General features: G+C 42.9%; 2 protein-coding genes across 2 annotated transcripts in view; one reads left to right on the top strand and one right to left on the bottom strand.

The window, feature by feature from the left end:
- The window catches only part of NRXN2 (neurexin 2), an 871230-nt gene that overhangs the window by 745926 nt on the left and 103527 nt on the right, over positions 1-21777 (bottom strand). The window lies entirely within an intron of this gene.
- LOC137434769 (3-oxo-5-alpha-steroid 4-dehydrogenase 2-like) lies at positions 8882-9429 on the top strand. Its single transcript, XM_068127882.2, has one exon. It carries the CDS (start codon positions 8882-8884, stop codon positions 9332-9334), a length of 453 nt encoding a protein of 150 aa, XP_067983983.2. The 3' UTR covers positions 9335-9429.

Below are 21777 nucleotides of genomic sequence, written 5' to 3'. Positions count from 1 at the left end.
TGTTTGCGCTAAAGCAACCCTCAAATAACTACCTTGCAAAGAAATACATATATATACAAAAAATTCCTCATGTCATGATTGCAGTTGTACCTATCAGCTCTTCACCCCTGCCCTCCAAATTATATTCACCTTTCCCTTTCCCATTCAGCCGATGTGGGTTCTGGATGTGAATATGCCACAAGCATGTAAAGGGCCGATTAACTAACCTCCTCCATCAAGTTTCCCTTGTATAGTATATAAATTAATGTCGAGCCTGGTGTTCGCTTAGCGGTTAGGGTGCCGGCTTGGGATCCGAGGATCCTGGGTTAGTAATCCCGGTCGATCGCTGAATTAACACCAGGGGGTTGACTCAGCCTGTCATCCTTCTGAGGTCGGCAAATTGAGTACCAGCTCACTGGTAATTCCCTGTGTGTCGCAAGAGGCGACTCACAGGGTTGGTGGCAGGAAGGGCATCCGGCCGTAAAACATTGCTTCAAAAGGGGACCATGTTGCCCGAAAAAGACCAACCCCTGCTCCGCGGGGAAAATAGGCCTCCAAAGGCGGTTCAGTATATAAATTAATGTAAAAACAAGTGCAAGGTATTTGTTTAAATTACTGTATATAAAAATGAATGCCTCCATGTAAAAACAAAAATAAAAGGCTTTTCGCCTTTCAAGACATCATTGTGCTTGGGGAAGAATCCTGAAGAATGCTTTCAAATGTTCACATCAATAAATGACTTCAGCAAGTACAAGATGTCTCAAAATCTTTGTTCCTGTTCACATTAAACAAGTATCCATTGTTTCAAGGTGAATATGCATTGTAAAACATTCGGTATATTGTTTGATTGCACTGGCAGAGCCGGTTTCTGCCAATGTCGCGGTCCATACAATACAGGGACTACCATTTTGGATTTGGATGTACTTTTATAAGAAAGCGTTTGTTTTGCAATTCGTCATCTTATGATCTCAAGCCTGATGGCTGTGGTTAATGAGGGACTTGGTACATTTGGATAAAATCACCAGCATGTTGATTATTTCCGCCACCAATGGGGGATGGAGGTTATGTTTTCACCCCTGTCTGTCTGTTTGTCCGTTTGTGAACAAAATATCTCAAAAGGTTGTGGACGGATTCGGACGAAATTTAGCAGAGATGTAGCGTATGTGACAAGGACGAAATGATTAGATTTTGGTGAAGATCCGGATTCGGCTACTAGAATTTTTAAAGTGATTTTTCACCATTGGGAGATTGGGCCAAAACCAATACATAGCAGGATATCTCAAAAAGTTGTGGACGGATTTGGGCGAAACTTGGTGGACAGGTTGGGTGTCTGACAAGGACGATTATATTCGATTTTGGTGAAGATCTGAATATTTATTCGGATAGGAGAATTATTTAATTTTAAAAAGTGATTCTTCACCATTGGGAGATTGGGCCAAAAACGATACATAGCAGGATATCTCAAAAAGTTATGGATGGATTTGGACGAAACTTGTTGGATCGACTGGGTGTCCGACAAGGAAGAATCGATTCGATTTTGGTGAAAATCCGGATCCAGATCCAGCTAGTGTAATTTTTTAAGTGATTCTTCACCATTGAGTGATATGGCCAACCAGGCGGAGGTATGCTCTCTACTGAGTGCCGTTGTAGTTCAGGTATGCTATCCACCGTGGGAAGCCAACATAAACTGAAGTTTTGGGAGTTAACCCTTTGCCGGAGCAAAAGAGATTTTTAAATATAGGGGTGAGGGTAAATACAGGCTGGTGGTGAGTCATAGGTCAATGGGTCAGAGCGGCGTCAGGGGTCAAGGGCACGTGGGGGACCGAAGAACTGATTTTGACATAGAGACTCAGGGTTCAGGGGTTAACAGTCAAGAATACTGCGACTGGGTGAAAAATGAAAACAGTAGGGACAAAACTGGAGGTGAAAAAATATTATATAAATAAACTAAAACAACTTGGAAAAGTGATAAAAGAAAAAAAGGGGGAAAAAAAATTACGATGCAATAAAATAAATATAAAAATAATAATGATAATAATAATAGTAAATAGTAAATAAAATATATAAGTAACAAAAGTTAACAGCAAAATATTTTCTCGACAGAATCACAAGCTGGTCAAACACTTTGAATATATCTTTCAATCCAGACAAATCTCAAACCTCACGACCACTCTCCGAAAGGACCGTTTGGCAAACCCTCCTATCTTCAGTTCAGTCATTCAAACTCCAAATGTCTCATTGTCAGCCATGATCATTCATGGGCAAACCATATTTCAAAGTTGGCCTCCAAAGCCAGCCGCCGACTGGGCATCATCCATCATACAAAGTCCTTCCTTAGCACACCTGAACTCCGACCCACCTATAGAGCTTTCATCTGCAGCTTGATGGAGTAAAGTTGATAAAATGAAATTAAAAAGTGAAATAAAGAGAGAAAAACAGAGGGAAAGTGTTGAAGATTTGTAAGAGAGTTGAAAGCTGTAAACATTTCATTTTAATCATTGGACTCTCCCGCGATGAAGCTAACTCCGAGGGCCTTTCTCTCTCTCACCGCAGGCAGGTTGGTGGTCTTTCTGCCTTCTGCCGACTCATCTCCGGCCTCGCTCCCCCAGCTCTGCCTGTGCTCTGTCCCCCAAATATTCCTTCACGTCGCACAAGATCTGCCTGCAACCCTCTTATGGTTAAACTGCCATAATCAAAACTCTCTGTTCACCTTCACTCCTTCATTCCCCTTTTCTCCCGCCTCTGGAACAAACTCCCTCACTCTCTTCAATCCCACTCCTCCCTCCAGGTCTTTAAAACGGCTGTTCACCACCATCTCTTGTCTTCCCCCATCCAAAACCTTGATCTTTTCTACCCCCACTAATTCACCCCAGATCCACTTTGTTGAAATACCGACTTCTCTCCTGGAAGTCCTAGCAGTGTCCATGTGTTTTCTACCTCTCCCACGCCCCCCTCCCCCTCTTCCCATGTCCTCCCCCCCCCCCCCCCCCCCAAAGCCCTCTCCCTCCCACAGATCTCCCATTGTCCCTGTTCTCTGCTGTTGTACTTGTGTGCTGCCCTCTCTCCCCATCTTGTCTCCCGCTCCCTTTATCTTATGTTTTATGTGTCCGTTTGTTTTTGTGTGATTAATGTTAGCTCTTACACGAGCCTGGATATTGTATACAAAAAAAAAAGAAGATGGGAGGTGTAAATGATTTAAAAGGGATGCCAATCTGGGATGCCAATGTGCCGATCATGTAGATAAAGATTTTCTCTCTACATTTACCATTGTCTGTAGTGCTGAAATGGACAGAAATACCAGTGCCATGTGACTGGAACAAATGTTCAAGAAGGTTGAAGTGTCAAACAACCGGCATGGAGTTTCTCTTGCTATTTTTCCAATCCTTCTCCCTTTTTATTTCACTTTACTTTTTTTTTTTAATCTCCATTTATACCTCTTCTACCTTTTCTCTTCTCGCTCTCGTTTGCCTTTTCTCTGTTTTTCTCTCTACAATTTCCCTCTTTCTTTCTCTCTTCTTTAAATTCCTATTTAATTTTGTATTATTAATTTTGTATAATAAAATTTTAATATCATATTTTTTCTTTTGTTATTATATTACAGCATTTTTGTTTATTTTATTATTTTCATATTCATTTTAATTATTTTTTAGTATCATTTTTGAAACCTGCGTTAGTTTGTTTACCAAAAGTTTGTCACTAGTTTTTTTTTCCACAGCATTTTCACTTTTCTCCTAGTCCCAGTCTAATTGACTTTCAACCCCTGAACTTTGGCCTTTCAGTCATTCTTTCTTTCAGTCTTTCAGTCAAAAATCAGTCATTCTAACCCCCATGAACCCCCAGACCCCATCTATCTCACCTGCCTATGTTAACTCTAGCCCCTATCCTTTCTCTCTTTTGCTCCAACGAAGCGTTAATGCCCGAAACTTTGGCTTCTCCTTGCTTACAAGGTGGTTAGCATACCTGAATCAACGTCCTGTTGATTTCAACTATTGCTCCACCTGTCCACCAACGTAGATCGATATAATCCATCAGGGAACGGATTGCCAACTCAACTCTTGGGGGGAATCAAATCGGCATTGATGATGGCCAGTGAGCCAGAATAGTCCGTTGATCGATTCTTTTCCCACGGTGGGATGGGGAATGCAGGGGAGTGTCTGCAGTACAAAAAAGGCCTTTGAAGCCTGTGGTTAGCAGATACAGTGGAAAGCAGACACATTCATTTCACGTTATGCAGTGCCTTTGCCCACAGCATCAAGCACATAATTAAGGACATGGCCTTAACAAGCCAATTTGTCTGCACCAAGGCCACAGGGTTGTTAGGGTTAGGGTTAAGGTCAATCATTGAATGCATTTCTACCTTCTGAGCTTTGTCACCAGGACCTAACTCACCCCCATCCCCGTCCCCACCCCCCTCCCCACCCCTTCCACCCCACCTCTGTTGGAGTGACAGAATGTGTATTCTTATTGTAATTATTACCTCCATCACCTAACGTCGATGGAGGTTACGTTTAAAACCCTGTTTGTTACTTGGCAAAAGAAACATTTTTGACAAGTAGGTTGATCACTCCGATTTGTGTGTTTGTTTGTGTGTGTGGAGAATTGTGTTGTGAAGCTGGGAGGGAGAGGTCTGTCCTCTCACTTATACTTGACGACAGGTCACAATTTTAAACCGATCTTCACGAAACTCACCAAATGGTAGAGTTCGTGGGCAGACAAAATACTTTATATGTTTGAGGTCAAAAGGTCAACATTTTTCATCCGATTGACTTGAAATTTAAATAAGATTTTCATATCAGCTAACTGAATTGAACCACCAACTATTTTGCAGATCAAGATAGGCCAAAAGGTCAACATAAGCCAAAAGGTCAACCACTTTTTTTCAAATATCTAAAATCCTCAATTTTCATCCGATTGACTTGAAATTTGAATAGGATTTTCATATCAGCGAACTGAATTCAACTCCCCACTATTTTTGAGGTCAACATAGGCCAAAAGGTCAACATAGGCCAGATTTCTAAAATCCTCAATTTTCATTCGATTGACTTTAAATTTGAATAGGATTTTAATATCCGCTAACTGAATTCAATCACCAACTATTTTTGAGATTAAAATAGGCCAAAAGGTCAACATAGGCCAAAAGGTCAACCACTTTTTTTCAAATATCTAAAATCCTCAATTTTCATCCGATTGACTTGAAATTTGAATAGGATTTTCATATCAGCGAACTGAATTCAACTCCCCACTATTTTTGAGGTCAACATAGGCCAGATTTCTAAAATCCTCAATTTTCATTCGATTGACTTTAAATTTGAATAGGATTTTAATATCCGCTAACTGAATTCAATCACCAACTATTTTTGAGATTAAAATAGGCCAAATGGTCAACATAGGCCTAAAGTCAACCACTTTTCCCACATTTCTAAAATCTATATAATAATAGCGTAAGGACTCGACTTTGTTATCCCTTTTACGCCGCACCCAGTGACCCGATGCCCATGGCACTAATGGATTTACGATCTACGAACCGCGCTCTTTGTTTATCACGTACAGCCATACTCGAAAAATCTGAATTAGCCGACGTTTGGGCCCAAAAGCATCCGATTAACTGCCGATACGACGCCATCTTACGACGCCATCATATTGGCGTCTGCTGGGCGAAGCGAGCCGTCCGCTGATTGGACAGTCGAGTGGTGTGAACATGGGTGGTGTGAACCAAATGGTCTTTTTATTCCCTTGAACATTTTAAATTAGGATATATAAGGAAACGTCTTTATCGTCATTTTAATAAAGTTAAATGGAGTGACGTTGCGATACTCGGGGTGCGTTGCATAAATCCTCGTAACTCAGAGAGGTGTAGCAGATGGCGAGACGTAAGGAAGCTTAAAGATAACGAGCTGAAAACAGACGAACGATATGTCAATCTCTTTCTACACCGAACGGAAATAAAAGTATGAGAGCGGGAAGGCATGGCCTGAGCACTTCGAGCAGAGAGGACTGATTGGACTTAACTTAAAGAGAAAAAATTGGAGCTTAACGGAAGAAGAAGATCCCATGAGCGCTCCCCTATGCCATCCATAATGGTACACTCTATCCATACACCACATCCTCCCTTCCGTGGATGTTCCACGGGTTTCGGCTGGTCCTCAATATTCATCCGATTGCCTTGAAATCTGAATACGATTTTCATATCAGCTTACTGAAACCAACTACCAACTATTTTGAGGTCAACATCGGCCAAAACGTCAACATAGGCCAACTTACTGAACTTGACAATTTTCATCCGGTTAACTTAATTTGAAGAAGATTTGCATATCAGGTCACATAATTCAACCACCAATTATTTGTGAGGTTAAAAGGATGCTCTACCGAGCGCCATTCTACTTTGTTCTATTTTGCCAAGTGTCGCTCTATGAGTGATTTTTCATCTGTTTGTTTGTCTGTCTGTGAGCAGGATATCTCAAATAGTCATGTACTAATTCGGTTGAAACTTGGTTGACAGGTTGGGTGTGTGTCAATGACTAATTGGTTCTGTATTGAGATATCCTGTTCACAAACAGACAAACCGACATGGGTGAAAACAACCTCCATCCACCTTTGGTGGCAGAGGTAATAGGGCATTGCATTTCCAGTGTGACCTCTGCTGAAAACCAATTTGCACTTGGGTGTGCGAGAATTCGCGAGAAAAACCCTTCTTACAAACACAAACTATGAAGGCAGAATGTACATAAGGAGGGTCATCCATTCTTAGCAAGCCAACAAACAAGAAGCTCTTAATGCTCGATGATAATGAGTCACCTGCTGTCTTCCATTTGGCTATATCTGTTGTACTCCTAAAATATTACAATGTGTTGATTCTCCTTTTGTGCAAAATTACTATTGGTGGATTCCTTGCCAAATGTTCCCATTTTTGCTCGAAAAATATCAGACATATACACCAACAAATAACAACAACCACTTTAAGATGTGCCAATCCTGCTCTCTCCAATTGAAAAGCAGCACACAATTGGCCATGAGACAGGAGCTCTTTTCTAAAAGTTGGGATCCCTGCAGCATATCCCACTGTCTGCTTATTTAACAATCTCACCCGTCAAGAGCAGCCTGCTAAATTAGTTCCTTCCTTGGCTGCCAACCAGGTTTCATACAGTGTCAAATTTAGCTTGTGTAATTAAACTGCCCACATCAGCTGCTCTAAAACACCCCTTTACCCTGCTATTCATAACCCTAGGATCATGTGGCATGGATTTATAAAAGTTGATTTATTGCTTCACTACAATTGCTCGCTCTACTGCAAGGAGTGGTTGGTCAACAACTTTATAATCATTTTGTTGCTCAAATCTCCAATGTCAATTCTGAACAAGTCCAATGGCCAGGAAATTATCTGATGAAAGGATGAAAATTACATTGTATGTGGCAAAAAAATGCACATACGAGAATATAGGTAGACAAGTAATCAAAAGGTTCATGCAACAACTTGCTCCTTATCATCCAATGAGTGACTTGTTCACTCCAAAATTTCCAACACACACTTCACAATATGGCATTTGTCTGCACAACTCTCTCAATCACCCACTTACAGCAACAGATAATGCCCGTCACAAAACTTTACAACGATGACACCTGCACAGCCCTATATCTTATATGTCAGCAACAGTAAGCATGGTTGGGTCATCCATTGATGACTTCCTGTCAGGTGGGTTGCTGCACGTGGCCGACTGATTGGCACTTGCTCCTTCCAGTTCATCTAAGCTAAGTTATGCGGACCTGATACATCATGTTTGATTGTTTTATGTTGATTCCTCTTTTGCTGGTCGTGTTTTTCATCACATTTTCTGGCCCAAACATGTTTTGTTATGTTGAATATCGAGTTTGTCACAACACTTAGAAGAAAAGCACAATGTCTGCCGCGCTCGCGAAATACAACGACTTTGTAATGGCCGTGCTCGCGAAATACAACGACTTTGTAATGGCCGCGCTCGCGAAATACAACGACTTTGTAATGGCCGCGCTCACGAAATACAACGACTTTGTAATGGCCGCGCTCGCGAAATACGACTTTGTAATGGCCGTGCTCGCGAAATACAACGACTTTGTAATGGCCGCGCTCGCGAAATACAACGACTTTGTAATGGCCGCGCTCGCGAAATACAACGACTTTGTAATGGCCGCGCTCACGAAATACAACGACTTTGTAATGGCCACGCTCGCGAAATACAACGACTTTGTAATGGCCGTGCTCGCGAAATACAACGACTTTGTAATGGCCGCGCTCGCGAAATACAACGACTTTGTCATGGCCGTGCTCGTCAACATGATGTACTTCGTCAGCGTGTTGCACTTGCTGAAGCAAGTTTTCATTGCGTCCGAGTACGGTCGCTATCTCGAATCCAGAGGCGGCATTCGCATCCCGGCCCGGCTTAGCTGGGCACTGCAGGAGCTTCCCGCCATCCTGGTCCCGGTGTCGATGTTCCTTCACGCTGACGTAGTGCCGCCTCTTCCCAACGTCATCATTTTGTTCATGTTCTGCCTGCACTACAGTCAACGAACTTTCATCTATGCGTTGCGACTCCGCGGCCGACCGTGGCAGATCTCCATCATGTTGGCTGCGGCCACATTCTGCACCATCAATGGATCTTGATCTTTTCTACCCCCGCTAATTTCACCCCAATTCCACTTTTTTGAAATACCAACTTCTGTCCTGGAAGTCCTTGGTGTCCTTGTGTTTTATACTTCTCCCTCCCCCCCCCCCCCCTTCCCACGCCTCCTCCCCCCAAGCCCTCTCCCTTCCACACATCTCCCTGCTCTCAAATGTTGTGTTTGTGTGCTTCCCCTTCTCTCCCCATCTTGTTTTCCACTCCCTCTTTTTATATATTTTGTTTGTCTGGTTGATTTGTTTGTGAAGTAAATGTTAGCTCTTTCACGAGCCTCGATTCTGTGTACAAAAACAAAAAAACAAAAAAAATCCCTCCAAAGCCACTCTCTACTGTACTGCCTGCACTACCCTCCGGATTGGATTTTTGGACCACGTTTCATGGCCGGTGCTGTGCTTTTCCTGGCTGGAATGTTTATTAACATCCATAGTGACAACATCCTGAGGAACCTTCGCAAACCCGGAGAAAGTGGATATAAAATACCCAAAGGCAGAATGTTCGAGTTCATTTCTGGTGCCAATTTCTTTGGAGAGATTATCGAGTGGCTCGGGTACAGCCTGGCAGCGTGGTCCGCTCCTCAAGCAGCATTTGGATTCTTCACAATCTGCTCAATCGGTCGTCGTGCCTGTCACCACCACCGCTATTACCTTGAAAAGTTCAACGATTACCCCAAGTCAAGAAAAGCACTTATTCCATACATATTTTAATGACTTTAATCCAATCCATGTATATTCAAAGGCTTTATCTGTTAAAATTGGCGTAAATATTTTTTGTCTGTTTGATTATAAAATCTACATACAAACTCGCCCTCCTTCCTTATGTACATTGATGAGACGTTTTACTTGGCACGATGTGATGATGAAGTTTCCATAATAATGACCAATGTGAGCGATTGCACCATTTCACGTGTGATGTCCACACATCTTATTGGAGTTTTATTGTGACAGATTTTTATTTTAAAGAACTTTGGTTGTATCATGCAATACCGCAACACCAGTGATTGTTTCACAATTGCTGTCGGGAAATTTATTATTTTAATTTTCTTAAGCCTAAAAAAACAAAACAGATAAACACTCGCGTTGCATGTGTGACACACACGAATGATCACATGGTTATTCCTCTTTTCTCCCGCCTCTGCAACAAACTCCCCCACTCCCTTCAATCCCACTCCTCCCTCCAGGTCTTTAAAACAGCTGTTCACCACCATCTCTTATCTTCCCCCATCCAAATCCTTGATCTTTTCTACCCCCGTTAATTCACTCCATATCCACTTTTCTGAAATACCGACTTCTTTCCTAGAAGTCCTTGCAGTGTTGATGTGTTTTCTACCTCTCCCAACCCACACCCCCCTCCCCATGCCTCCTCCCCCCAAGCCCTCTCCCTCCCACAGATCTCCCGATGTCCCTGCTCTCAAATGTTGTACTTGTGTGCTTCCCTCTCTCTCCCCATCTTGTCGCCCACTCCCTTTATTATATGTTTTATGTGTCCGTTTATGTTTTTTTGTAATTAATGTTAGCTCTTACATGAGCCTAGATCTTGTATACAAAAAAGAAAAGAAAAAAAAAGGCAAATTCCAGGCTTCTGGTGATTGTCTGGTTGTGTCTGTCTTTAGCTCACCTGGAACAAAGTTCTGGGGAGCTTATGCAATGGCGCGTTGACCGTCCCTCAGTCCGTCCATAAGCTTATTTCCCAAAACTTCTTCATGTCGAAATGGTTCATTCATCCAGCCATCCAGTTAATTCATCCTTTCAACTATAGCCAAATATTCTTCAATGCCTTCAACGAACAAGTACAAAAAGTTTTAATTAAAACAAAAGCCGCGTCGATGTTACACAATGCCTAGATGCAGCTGTGCCTATAACGTCGATGTTATAGGCACAGGACATTCCTATTGATTCGATTACTTGATGTTATTTTTGTGCAAAGTGAAAATATATCTCGGCAATTTCCCGTGTGTGGCGACGAATTTCTAATACATCTCGGCATTTTCCCGTCTGTTATTTCAGGCGGTGTATGACTAACCATGCCGCGATTTAAAATATATATATATCGGCAATTTCCCGTATGTGGCGACACGTGAACGAAGCTATGCTCCTCTCTCCACATTATTGTGACGATGTATAAATTAAATATTTCATCATGACGATTGTCATCAAATGGACGAATTTTTAATATATCTCGGCATTTTCCCGTCTGTTATTTCGGGCGGTGTATGACTGACCATGCCGCGATTTAAACAAAATATATATATCTCGGCATTTTCCCGTCTCTTATTTCGGGCGGTGTATGACTGACCATGCCGCGATTTAAAAAAAAAAAAATCTCAATGGACTTGAAGTTACAGGCCTTTGAGAATTCATTTCGTTCTATAAAGGGCAACTTTCATCGGATTTTCTTCCCGTTTTTTTTCAACCGAGTCTAAAACTATGTTAGCGACTGTGAAAAATGAAATATCGAATTTGATTTGAAATAAAACTGTGTGAGAGAGGAAGACACCACGGGCCTACAAAACAGGTCTCAAAGCTATGCGAGTTAATAAAATGGTGGATATTTGTTTATATGAAGCCTCTCCCACAATGGGTGGAGCTATGGTTCCCAAAATGGGTGGAGCTTTGAGGTTTTGTCTTCTCTGCAAGAACAAGAACAAGAAGAAGAAGAACAACAACAACAACAGCAGAGGGCACTCTAGGAGCAGCGTCTGCGACACGGCTAAAAACGTTTGTGCCATCCCATCCATAAAATCTGTCACAAGTGAACCAGTTTGGGAATCATGAGACGTACACTTTGCAGAGGTTGCGTGCACACAAAAAAAAATTCCCCTTCATGTCCATTTATTATGCTGAACCGCTTCCTGGCAGTGCCAGCCCCAACCCCCCCCCATTCCCTTCTTCCCCCTCATTCTACCTCTTCTCAGCTTCCCGTCATCTCGCCTCCTCTCCGCTTCTCCTCCTCCCCTCCCCCGCCCCCGCCCCCCTTGTCAGCTTCCCCCTCCCAGCTCCGGCTCATCCCCCCAAAACCCCATAACTGCCAACTCGCCCCACCCTTCCCATCTCCCCATCATCTATTTAACAGAATCCTTTCTCCCTAAGGACGTCCCTGACTACTTAGTGTCTCTCCCTGGCTAATGTCTCCCTCAATTCGAATGGCCTGAACCCTGCCATGGCGGTGGAGTTGCCCTTTACATGAAAAACTCAATTTCCCACTTTCCATGTGCTGATATTACACCTCCCAAACCCCAAGAGTGCCTTTGGCTATGACTTACACTCTGCTCATACCTTGTGTTTGTCTGTATGTTGTACCATCCTCCAAACAGTGACTCCATCTACATCTCCATCTCCTTCAGACAACATGAACCAGCTTTTATCTCAATCTCACTCTATCAGCTATCTCTATCTCTCTCTGTCTGTCTGTCTGTCTGTCTCGTGGTGATTTCAATTGTCACCATGCTAATTGGCTGGGTGTTGGTACCTCTCTTATCAGCCATGGCAATTCAGCAAAGGACTTCTGTGACCAAATGGGACTGGCTCAATCTGCGAACTTTCCCACCCAGATTTTTCCCAACAGCAAATCCTTCCTTATGGACTTGGCCATGAATAATTTTCCCGCTAACGTCTCTCTTTTCCTCTGCTCCAATTGGTTTGTCTGATCATGTGCTTGAGAAAGTCAACATCTCTCTGGCTGTTTTCAGAGAGCTGCCTCAACGCCTGAGAGTCTGGCAGTTCACCCAGGCAGATTGGAAGGGACTCCAAGCAGGCATCGAATTTTAGGACTGGTCTTCTACATCTTCTACCCCTGATATTAACTCAGTGTGGAAGTTCTTCCACAGAAACTTGCTCTCTCTCTTATACACAGATTCATCCAATCTCATCTTCAGTTATTCTGTAGGCACTTCCCACCCATGGTTTACTGAATCCTGTGGTGAGGCAGTTGCCTTGAAACAACTTGCAGTCTTCTCCTCCTGAAAGGCAAATCCAACAGAAGCAACTGAAGGTTGTTCCACAAACCCTCAACAAGTATGTGTCCACTCTCAGTGTGTGTCCACTTGATCATTGCAAAACGGCTTGAAGAAAACATATGTGCAACCTCAATATTGAACTTTCAAATTTTTCTCCCTCATCTAAAACCTGGTGGGGCCTTGATAAGTCTGCCTATGGTGTATGCTTCCACTCCATCCCTTCTGTCTCCTCAACCAACTGCTCCTGGACACTGTGTCTTCTGACAACCCTCGGCTCTGAATGAAAATGGACTGGATGGCATGTTCTAAAAACCTGCTCTTCTGCTCTTGCACTCTGCCCTCTTCACCCTGTCATTTGCACAAGGTCCTCTTCCATTTGCTTTGAAGTCAGCCTACATAATATCATTAAAGTAAAAGGTGCAAAAACAGATCACCTGAAATACAGACCAATTACCTTACTTCCAATTATCATCGCAGTGGACATAAAATCATTCATTTTCTCCATTGACCTCATCTCAAACCATCAATTCAGGTTCAGATCAGATATACATTGGGCATGCTGTTTCTACTCACCCAACAATCGATGGAGACCCTCAATATCATATCTGAGATCGGGGGCCGTTTCTTTGGACACATCTCGGGCCTTTGACACAGTATGTAATCCTACCTTGCTCTCCAAACTCTCTGCCTATGACATCCAAGGCCAACACCACTCTTGGGTTACTGACCTCCTCCACTCTCGTAGCCAATGTCTGGCTCTCAACGAATCCTTTCAACTCCCCTACCTGTCAAGGCTGGAGTGCCCCAAGGCAGTGTTCTAAGCCCAATCCAATTCTGAATCTTCATCAATGACCTCACGGACTCCCTGGAAAATCGTCTTTAACTCTTTGCTGATGACTCCACCGCCTGCCATGACACATCCCTCATCCTTCTGACAGACAGGCAGCAAGCTCTTTTGATTCAGTGAAAAAAATTGGTGACAAACATTGATGACATCAGTGACAGGGTTTGGCAGACATACTTTTTTGAAACAAACAAAAAAACATTTCGAAATCTTCCTCTCCGAAATGGCTGAACAGATCAAGGCAAAACTTTACAGGTATTTATCAACTACCCATGTGTAATAAAGCCTGAAAACTATGATGCAATTGATGCCATGGTTTGGCAGGCAAAGTGGATTTTAGCAAAAACCTTTCAAAACCCAACTCTCAAAGCACTGAACCAAATGATATGAAACTAACTTTGTCATCGACTACCCTTGGGGATATACGAGTTATCGCTAAAATGTCATCGGTCACATGGTCTGGCAGCATTATATTGGAAAGGAATTTTAAAATTTTTAAAAAGATTTCTCTGAAACCATTTAACCAATCAATGCGAAACTTTACAAATATGACCAAATACCATTGCTGCGCAAAGTGTGAAAATTATGGCGTGGTTTAGCAGTCATATTGGATAGAAAAACTAACCTTATCCATTCAAAATGAAATTTCATAAACGTGATCGACCACCCACTCCAAGTCTGGGTTTAAACTTATAACGTCGTAGGTCATGTGGTCAGGTTAGCTATATTAGATTGAAAAAACAGATCCCACAAAACATTCTTCTCCAAAACCGCTTAAAGGATCGATGGAAAATTTGACATATACAGTACCTTCAGAAAGTATTCACACCCCTTCACTTTTTTACATTTTATTCTGTTACAGCCTGAATTTAAAATAAATTAGATTGAGATTTTTTTTGTCACTCATATACACATGATGTCCCATAATGTCCCATGTCCCATAATGGGAAGATGTCCCATAATGTCAAAGTAGAATTTTTTTTCGAACGTTTTACAAAATAATTGGAAATAAAAAGGTGAAATGTCTCGAGTCAGAGTATTCGACTCCTTTGTTGTGACACTCCAAATTCAGCTCAGGTGGATCCAATTTCCTTTGCTCAGCCTTGAAATGTCTCTACAACTTGATTGAAGTCCATCTGCGGTCAACTCAATTGATTGGACAATGAACATGATTTAGAAAAAGATATTTTTATACAAGGTTCCATAGTCGACAGTGCATTTCAATGCAGAAACTCTACCATGAAGTCCAAGGAACTGCCCATTCCATGCAACTGAGATAGCATTTTGAGGAGGCATAGATCTGGGGAAGGGTACAAAACAATTTCAAGAGTGCTAAAAGAGCAGAAGAGCACTCCATCAATAGGAAATGGAAAGAATATGGAATTCTTCCTGAACCAGATTCTTCCTAGAGCTGGCCATCCGAACAAACGGAGCACCTGAGCAAGAAGAACCTTGGTCAGGAAAGTGACTAATAACCCAATGGCCACTCTGACAGAAAGAACTACAGAGTTCCTTGGCTGAGATGGGAGAACTTGCCGGAAAGACAGCAGTCTTTGCAGCACTTCACAAATCTCGGCTTTATGGGAGAGTAGCCAGACGGAAGCCACTCCTGAGAAAAAGGCACATGATAACACACCTGGAGTTTGAAAAAAGGCAGGTGAAAGACTCAGAACATGAAGCAAAATATTTTGTGGTCTGACGAGATGAAAATGGAACTCTTTCATTTGAATGCAAAACACTACGCCTGGCAGAAACTGAGCACTGCTCATCACCCATCAAGCACCATCCCCACCGTGAAGCATGGTGGTGGCAGCATCATGCAATGGGGATGCGGCAGGGACTGGGAGACTTGTAATGATAGAGGGAGCAATGAATGGAGCCAAATACAGGCAAATCCTTGAGGAGAACCTGCTTTAGAGTGCTAAAGGCTTTAGACTACAGCAAATATTTACGTTCCAACAGGACAATGACCCCAAGCATACAGCCAAAACAACAATGGAATGGCTTGAAAACAAGAACGTGAAAATCCTTGTGTGGCCCAGCCAAAGCCCAGAGTTGAATCTCATTGAGAATATGTGGAAAGACTTGAAGATTGCTGTTCACCGACGCTCACCATCCAACTTGACAAAGCTTGAACAAATATACAAGGAAGAATGGGAGAAACTCCCAAAATCCAGATGTGCAAAGCTGAAACAGACATACCCAAGAAAACTCGAAGCTGTAATCGCTGCCAAATGCACTTCTACATGTACAGAGTATTGACACTCTTGACACAGGGGGTTGAATACTTATGTAAATTAGATATTTCTGTGTTTCATTAGCTCACCTGGAACAGAGTTCCGGGGAACTTATGGGATGGTACGTCTTCAGTCCATCATTCAGTCCGTCAGTCTATCAGTCTGCAAACACGTGCAACTTCTTCTCCGAAAATGTTGATGAAATTGTGACCAAACTTGGCTAAAATTTTATTTGGTATGTTGGAACTCCAATTTGTTCACAGCATTAAAAAAAATATCAAGGTATAGAAGGGTATACTGGGAGTCAAAGTGGGTCCAGCTTTGACCACTCTCCTTCCCTCTACCTCCCCACCCCACTCCCTCCCTCCTCCCCCAAAAAATAGGTATTTGCTTCCTTCTCTGAAACTACACACACAATTTCGACGAAACTTGACCACAAACCTTAATCACCTGTGATGTAGCAAAGTTTGTTCATGGCATTAATATAAATCTGGCACGAGGGTGGTCTATGGGAGAATTCCCCCCAAAATATGGTTAAACTGCCAAAATCAAGACTTTCTGCTCACCTTCACTCCTTCATTCCTCTTTTCTCCCGCCTCTGGAACAAACTCCCTCACTCTCTTCAATCCCACTCCACCCTCCAGGTCTTTAAAACAGCTGTTCACCACCACCTCTTATCCTCCCCCATCCAAAACCTTGATCTTTTCTACCCCCGCTAATTTCGGTCCCCTTGTGTTTTATACCTCTCCCCCCCCCCCCCCCCCCCTCCCCATCCCACGCCTCCTCCCCCCAAGCCCTCTCCCTCCCACACATCTCCCTGCTCTCAAATGTTGTGTTTGTGTGCTTCCCCTTCTCTCCCCATCTTGTTTTCCGCTCCCTCTTTTTATATATTTTGTTTGTCTGGTTGATTTGTTTGTGAAATAAATGTTAGCTCTTTCACGAGCCTCGATTCAGTATACAAAAAATAATAATAATAATATTAAAAAAAATAGGTATTTGCTTTCTTCTCAGAAACTACACATGCAATTCCAATGGAACTTGACCACAGCGTTCCATTCATCATCCATTATGTACTGCAACATTTGTTTATGGCATTAAAATAATTGGGGTCTAAGGCGGTCTGCCAGGTGAGGAGGGGTTTCCCCCCAAAATAGGTCTTTGCTTTCTTCTCAAAAACTACAAACACAATTTAGATGAAACTTGATCACAACCTTCATCACCCATTATGCATCAAAGTTTGTTCATGGTATTAAAAAAAAATCTGGGTTTAAGGGGTGTGTGGAGTGTTTTTCCCTAAAATAAATAGGTCTATAGAGGCCCAGGGAGGTCTACGCCAAAGGTGCGGGGGGAAAGGTTTTTCTTGTATGTTTAAAGTCTGTTTAAAGTACCCCCGCTAATTCACCCCAGATACTTTTTTTTTTTGAAATTCCAACTTCTTTCCTGGATGTCCTTGCAGTGTTCATATGTTTTATACCTCTCCCACCTCCCCCCAAACCCTCCCCCTCCCACATTTCTCTCGATGTCCCTGCTCTCAAATGTTGTGTTTGTGTCCTTCCCCCTCTCTCCCCATCTTGTCTACCGCTCCCCTTATTTTGTGTTGTATGTGTCGGTTTGACTTTTTGTGTGATTAATGTTAGCTCTTGCACGAGCCTCGATCTTATATACAAAAAAAAAAACAAAAAAAAAAAAACGTTTTCATGTTGGTCTGGTTCAATGTGAAAAATCAATCACAGCGTTACTCAGACACTCGAGTCACGTAATTCCAATCACTCGTGAACGTTAATTAAACTATAACAATGTGACTGTGTTGCCAATATGCCTCCGCATAGTTCCACAACGGATAGATGCCATCACTCTGCATATGTATGGGTAGTGGATCACGTGTGAAGTTTCGTGTTGATCGGATAAGATTCGTTTTTCTATCCAAGATGGCTGCCAAACCACGTGACCAATTACGTCATTTTCAAACTATATGCAACAGTGCTGTTAGATACAACAACAACAACATGCATTTTAAGGCCATTTTCCCTGCTAGAGCGGGGGTTAGCCTTGCGGTCCCCATGACAATCTTCTCCATTTTGCCCTATTTTCTGCATCTCTCCTTGTTAACCCCCTTGCCCACATTTCTTCTTCCACCATCTTTAGCCAAGTCTTTCTCGGTCTTCCCCGTCCTCTACTTCCTTCTACATTAACTTCCATCACTCTTCTCAACCAGTCACTTTCATCCTTCCTCAATACATGACCAAACCATCTCAACCTGTTCTTCTTCACAGCATCAATCACAGACAATATTCCCATCATCTTTCGCAATTCATCATTTGTCTTCCTCTCTCTCAACGATACTCCGCACATCCATCGAACCATTCGCATTTCCACCCTTTCCAGCCTTCGTTGCTGCTCTACGTTCATTACCCATGTCTCGCTCCCATAAATCATAACACTTCTCACACATGCAGCATACACCTTTCCCTTCAGCTTCAGCGACACTCTCCTTCTCATCAGCACGCCACTCAGTTCCCGAAACTTCTTCCATGCACATCTCACTCGAGCAACCGTTGCCGAGTCTGATCCACCTTCTCCATTCAGCATGTCTCCGAGGTAGCAAAATGTTTTCACACCTTCCAGCTTCACGCCGTCTCCAAGATCCAACTCAACATTTCCTCCATCTGCAGCTCCCTCTGTGCACACCTTACATTTGAATGTAGCTGCCACACTGGTAAATGACCCTCTCAGACCACTACATTTTTGATGAAACCACTCAGCACACATTGCACATTGAATGGAGTTCACTCCGACACCCTTCCTGCACACAGCACACGGCCACTTCCCAGTTCTTTCCACCTCACCACATGCTTTACCACTTGCCATCACCTTCGTCTTTCCGATATTCACCTTCAGACCTTTTGTCTCCATACATTCCTTCCACTTGTTCATCTTTTCCTTCAGTCCATCCATACTTTCCGCAATCAACACCAGATCATCTGCATACAACAACTCCCACGGTAAACCCTCCTTTACGTTCTGAGCCAGCACCTCCATCACAGCTACAAATAGTAGTGGACTTAGTACCGACCCCTGATGCACTCCCACCTTCACCTCAAACTCACCACTGTTCCCGTCCTTCGTCCTTACAGCTGTGCACGCTCTTTTGTACATTATAATAATAATAATAATTCATTTATTTTGTATAGCGCTTTTCCAGAAGCCCAAAGGCGCATTGCCATCACTATCACATTGCCATCACTACTCTGATCAACCATTCCTCCACTCCTAACTTCCTCAATGCCCATGTCAATACTTTGCATGGAACCCTATCGAATGCTTTCTCCAGATCAACAAACCCAAAAAACAACTTCTTCCTCTTATCCATGTACTTCTCCTGCAACTGCCTCACAATGAAAAGCGCATCTGTCGTTCCTCTTCCTGGCATAAATCCAAACTGCATTTCGTCGATCTTCACTTTCTTCCTTATCCTCCTCTCCAACACCCTTTCCAATACCTTCATTCCTTGCTCCAATAACTGAATCGCTCGGTACGAGCCACACTCCAGAGGGTCACCTTTCCCCTTGTATAGAGGGACGAGGGTACTCAGTTCCCAATCCACTGGAATGCGGCCTTCTTTCACCACCAGATTACAGATCTCTGTCATTCTCTTCACACCCCAACTTCCTGCTGCCTTCAACATATCTCCCACAACTCCCGTCGGCCCTCCCACTTTTCCACTCTTCATTGCTTTTATCGCTTCCTCAACTTCCTTCTCAGTTATCTTCTCTGCCGGTCCTAAAACTGGCTTACTCTCTATGTTGCCATCCCATTCATTCTCTGTATTCAACAGCATTTCCATATATCTTTTCCATCTTCCTTTAATTCCATCTGGGTCGACAACGATTTGTCCCACTTCATCCTTCAAGCAACTCACCCCCATCACATCACACCTCTCTTTCGCTATGTGCTTTGCAATCCTGAATACTGCTTTCTGACCCTCTTCCGAATCCAAGCGTTCTCCGAACATTTTCCTACATGCCTCCTGCGCCTTTGCTACCTCTTTCTTTGCAGCCTTCCTGGCTGCCTTATAACTTTCATGCTCTGCTGTTTCTGCTCCCGTACCCTTTGCCTTCTGCCACTCTTTGAACTTCTTCCTCTTCTCGTCAATCCTCTTTCCAACTTCAACATCCCACCACCATGTTTCCGAGTGCCTCGGTGGTCCTTTTGTCCATCCACATACCTCACCAACGGCTCCCAACAGACTAGCTTTCATTGACATCCAACCACTTTCAAGCTCAACCACATCATCCTCTACCCTACTCAGCCTCTCTTTTAATGCCTCCCTTACTGTCACCTCTTTCAACCTCCACACCTTCATTCTCGGTTGGTACTTCACCCGCCGAGCTCTCCTCGCATCTTTCACCCTTATGTCGCAGACAACCAAGTGGTGCTGTGAAACAGCCTCCTCCCCCGGGATCACCTTTGTGTCCCGGAGGTGCCCCATATCTCGCCTACGCACCATCAGATAGTCAACGGTTGTCGTCGACCCACCTGACGTGTATGTAACAAGCTTATTATCCTCTTTCTGGAACTGAGTATTACAAATCAACAAGTCAGCTCCATCATTATCATGCTGTTAGATGATATTTGTAAAATATTGCATCGATAGGGTGAGCGGTTTCAGAGATAATTTTTTAATATTTTCCTTCAATCGAAAATGGCTGCCAAACCATGTGACCGATGATGCCAAAAATTAAATATTTCAATACAAATGGGTCATAGATAATGTGCAGGAAATTTCAGATTTTTAGTATAAGCAATTCGATTAAAACTTTTTTGGCTGGTAAACCACCACCTATGATGTCATCATTATCATGCTTTTGTTCCCCATTGGGAGTACTTGACAATATGTCAAGTTTCAAATTTTTCCATTCAGTGGTTTCTGAGAAGTAATTCTTTAATTATTTGGTTTTAATGCAAGATGGCTGCCATACCACGTGACATGTCATAATTATCATCAAAACATTCTGCATGGGTGTTACTCCTACCGTGAAAGTTTTGTCTCAATCGGACATATGGTTGCTGAGAAAAATGAGGTTTAGTCACGTGCCAGGAAAAGGTTGGATGCTTTTTATATTTTTTAAATCGTATGTTTTTTAAAAGTAGCATTAAATTTGATGCGGGTACATATTCTTTATTTAAATGTATGGCAATGTGTACATTTTTAAAAATTCGATCTTGGTCATTATGGGTCCCTTCCGATTGTGGGCCAGGTGCCGAGAGGCCATTGGAGCCATTGTAAACCCGACCCTGGGCACAGACATCCATGGTTAGTTTGCAAAGCTCACAGGAATAGGCGGTTACACTACTCGTACTAGATGCCGCAGAAATTCACAAAACTGGAAAAAAATGATCACATCTATAGTGCAGACGCAGATGTTTTGATCATTGCACTGTCAGCAACGCCAGCAGTGGGTGATAAAACGGTTACAAATCGTCTCGATGTCAATTTGCACCCGAGATATCATGCACTTGGGGATATTCCTGCTCAGTCTCTCCTGGGTTTACATGCCCAGGGTTGTGACACAACGGGACACATATATGATAAGAGCAAAGATTTCTTGGTGGAATGCTTCTGTGAAAGTTGGGATTGGCAAGGAACCTTCTGAAAATGCACTCGGAGCCTGTGAAGAGTTCAACTGCAATTTACTAAGCCCTAAGGATATGTATTTTAGTCAAGCATCAGCACTGCGTTGGCTTTACTTCCGAGGCTTTAACAGCCAGCAAAGCACCGATAAATTATCACCAACTAAAGGTGCTATTCTTGAGCATGCGCAGAAGGCCCACGTGCACTGCATTAGATGGAGACGAGTACCGTACTCGATCCATATCCAGATTCTCTTGAACCAACAGATTTTGGGTGGTCTTGGCAATTACACAGGATGATATCAGGATGTGTGAAGAGCCAAGGCAGTGGACAGAGCTTTGCGAGTGAGATCCTGATAACTGTAAAATAATGTATGCAGCCAGCGATGATTCTGATTCGGCTGAAGATCAAGATTGATTCTGCGCAATGGAATAACTGAATCCGCTATACATTTGTGGTGGTGCTGATAAAATAAAAGTCAA

The sequence above is a fragment of the Myxine glutinosa genome, chromosome 9, assembly GCF_964187855.1.
Source record: "Myxine glutinosa chromosome 9, kmMyxGlut1.1, whole genome shotgun sequence".
In the NCBI taxonomy this organism is placed as follows: domain Eukaryota; kingdom Metazoa; phylum Chordata; class Myxini; order Myxiniformes; family Myxinidae; genus Myxine; species Myxine glutinosa.
This window is presented reverse-complemented; position numbering and strand designations above follow the sequence as displayed.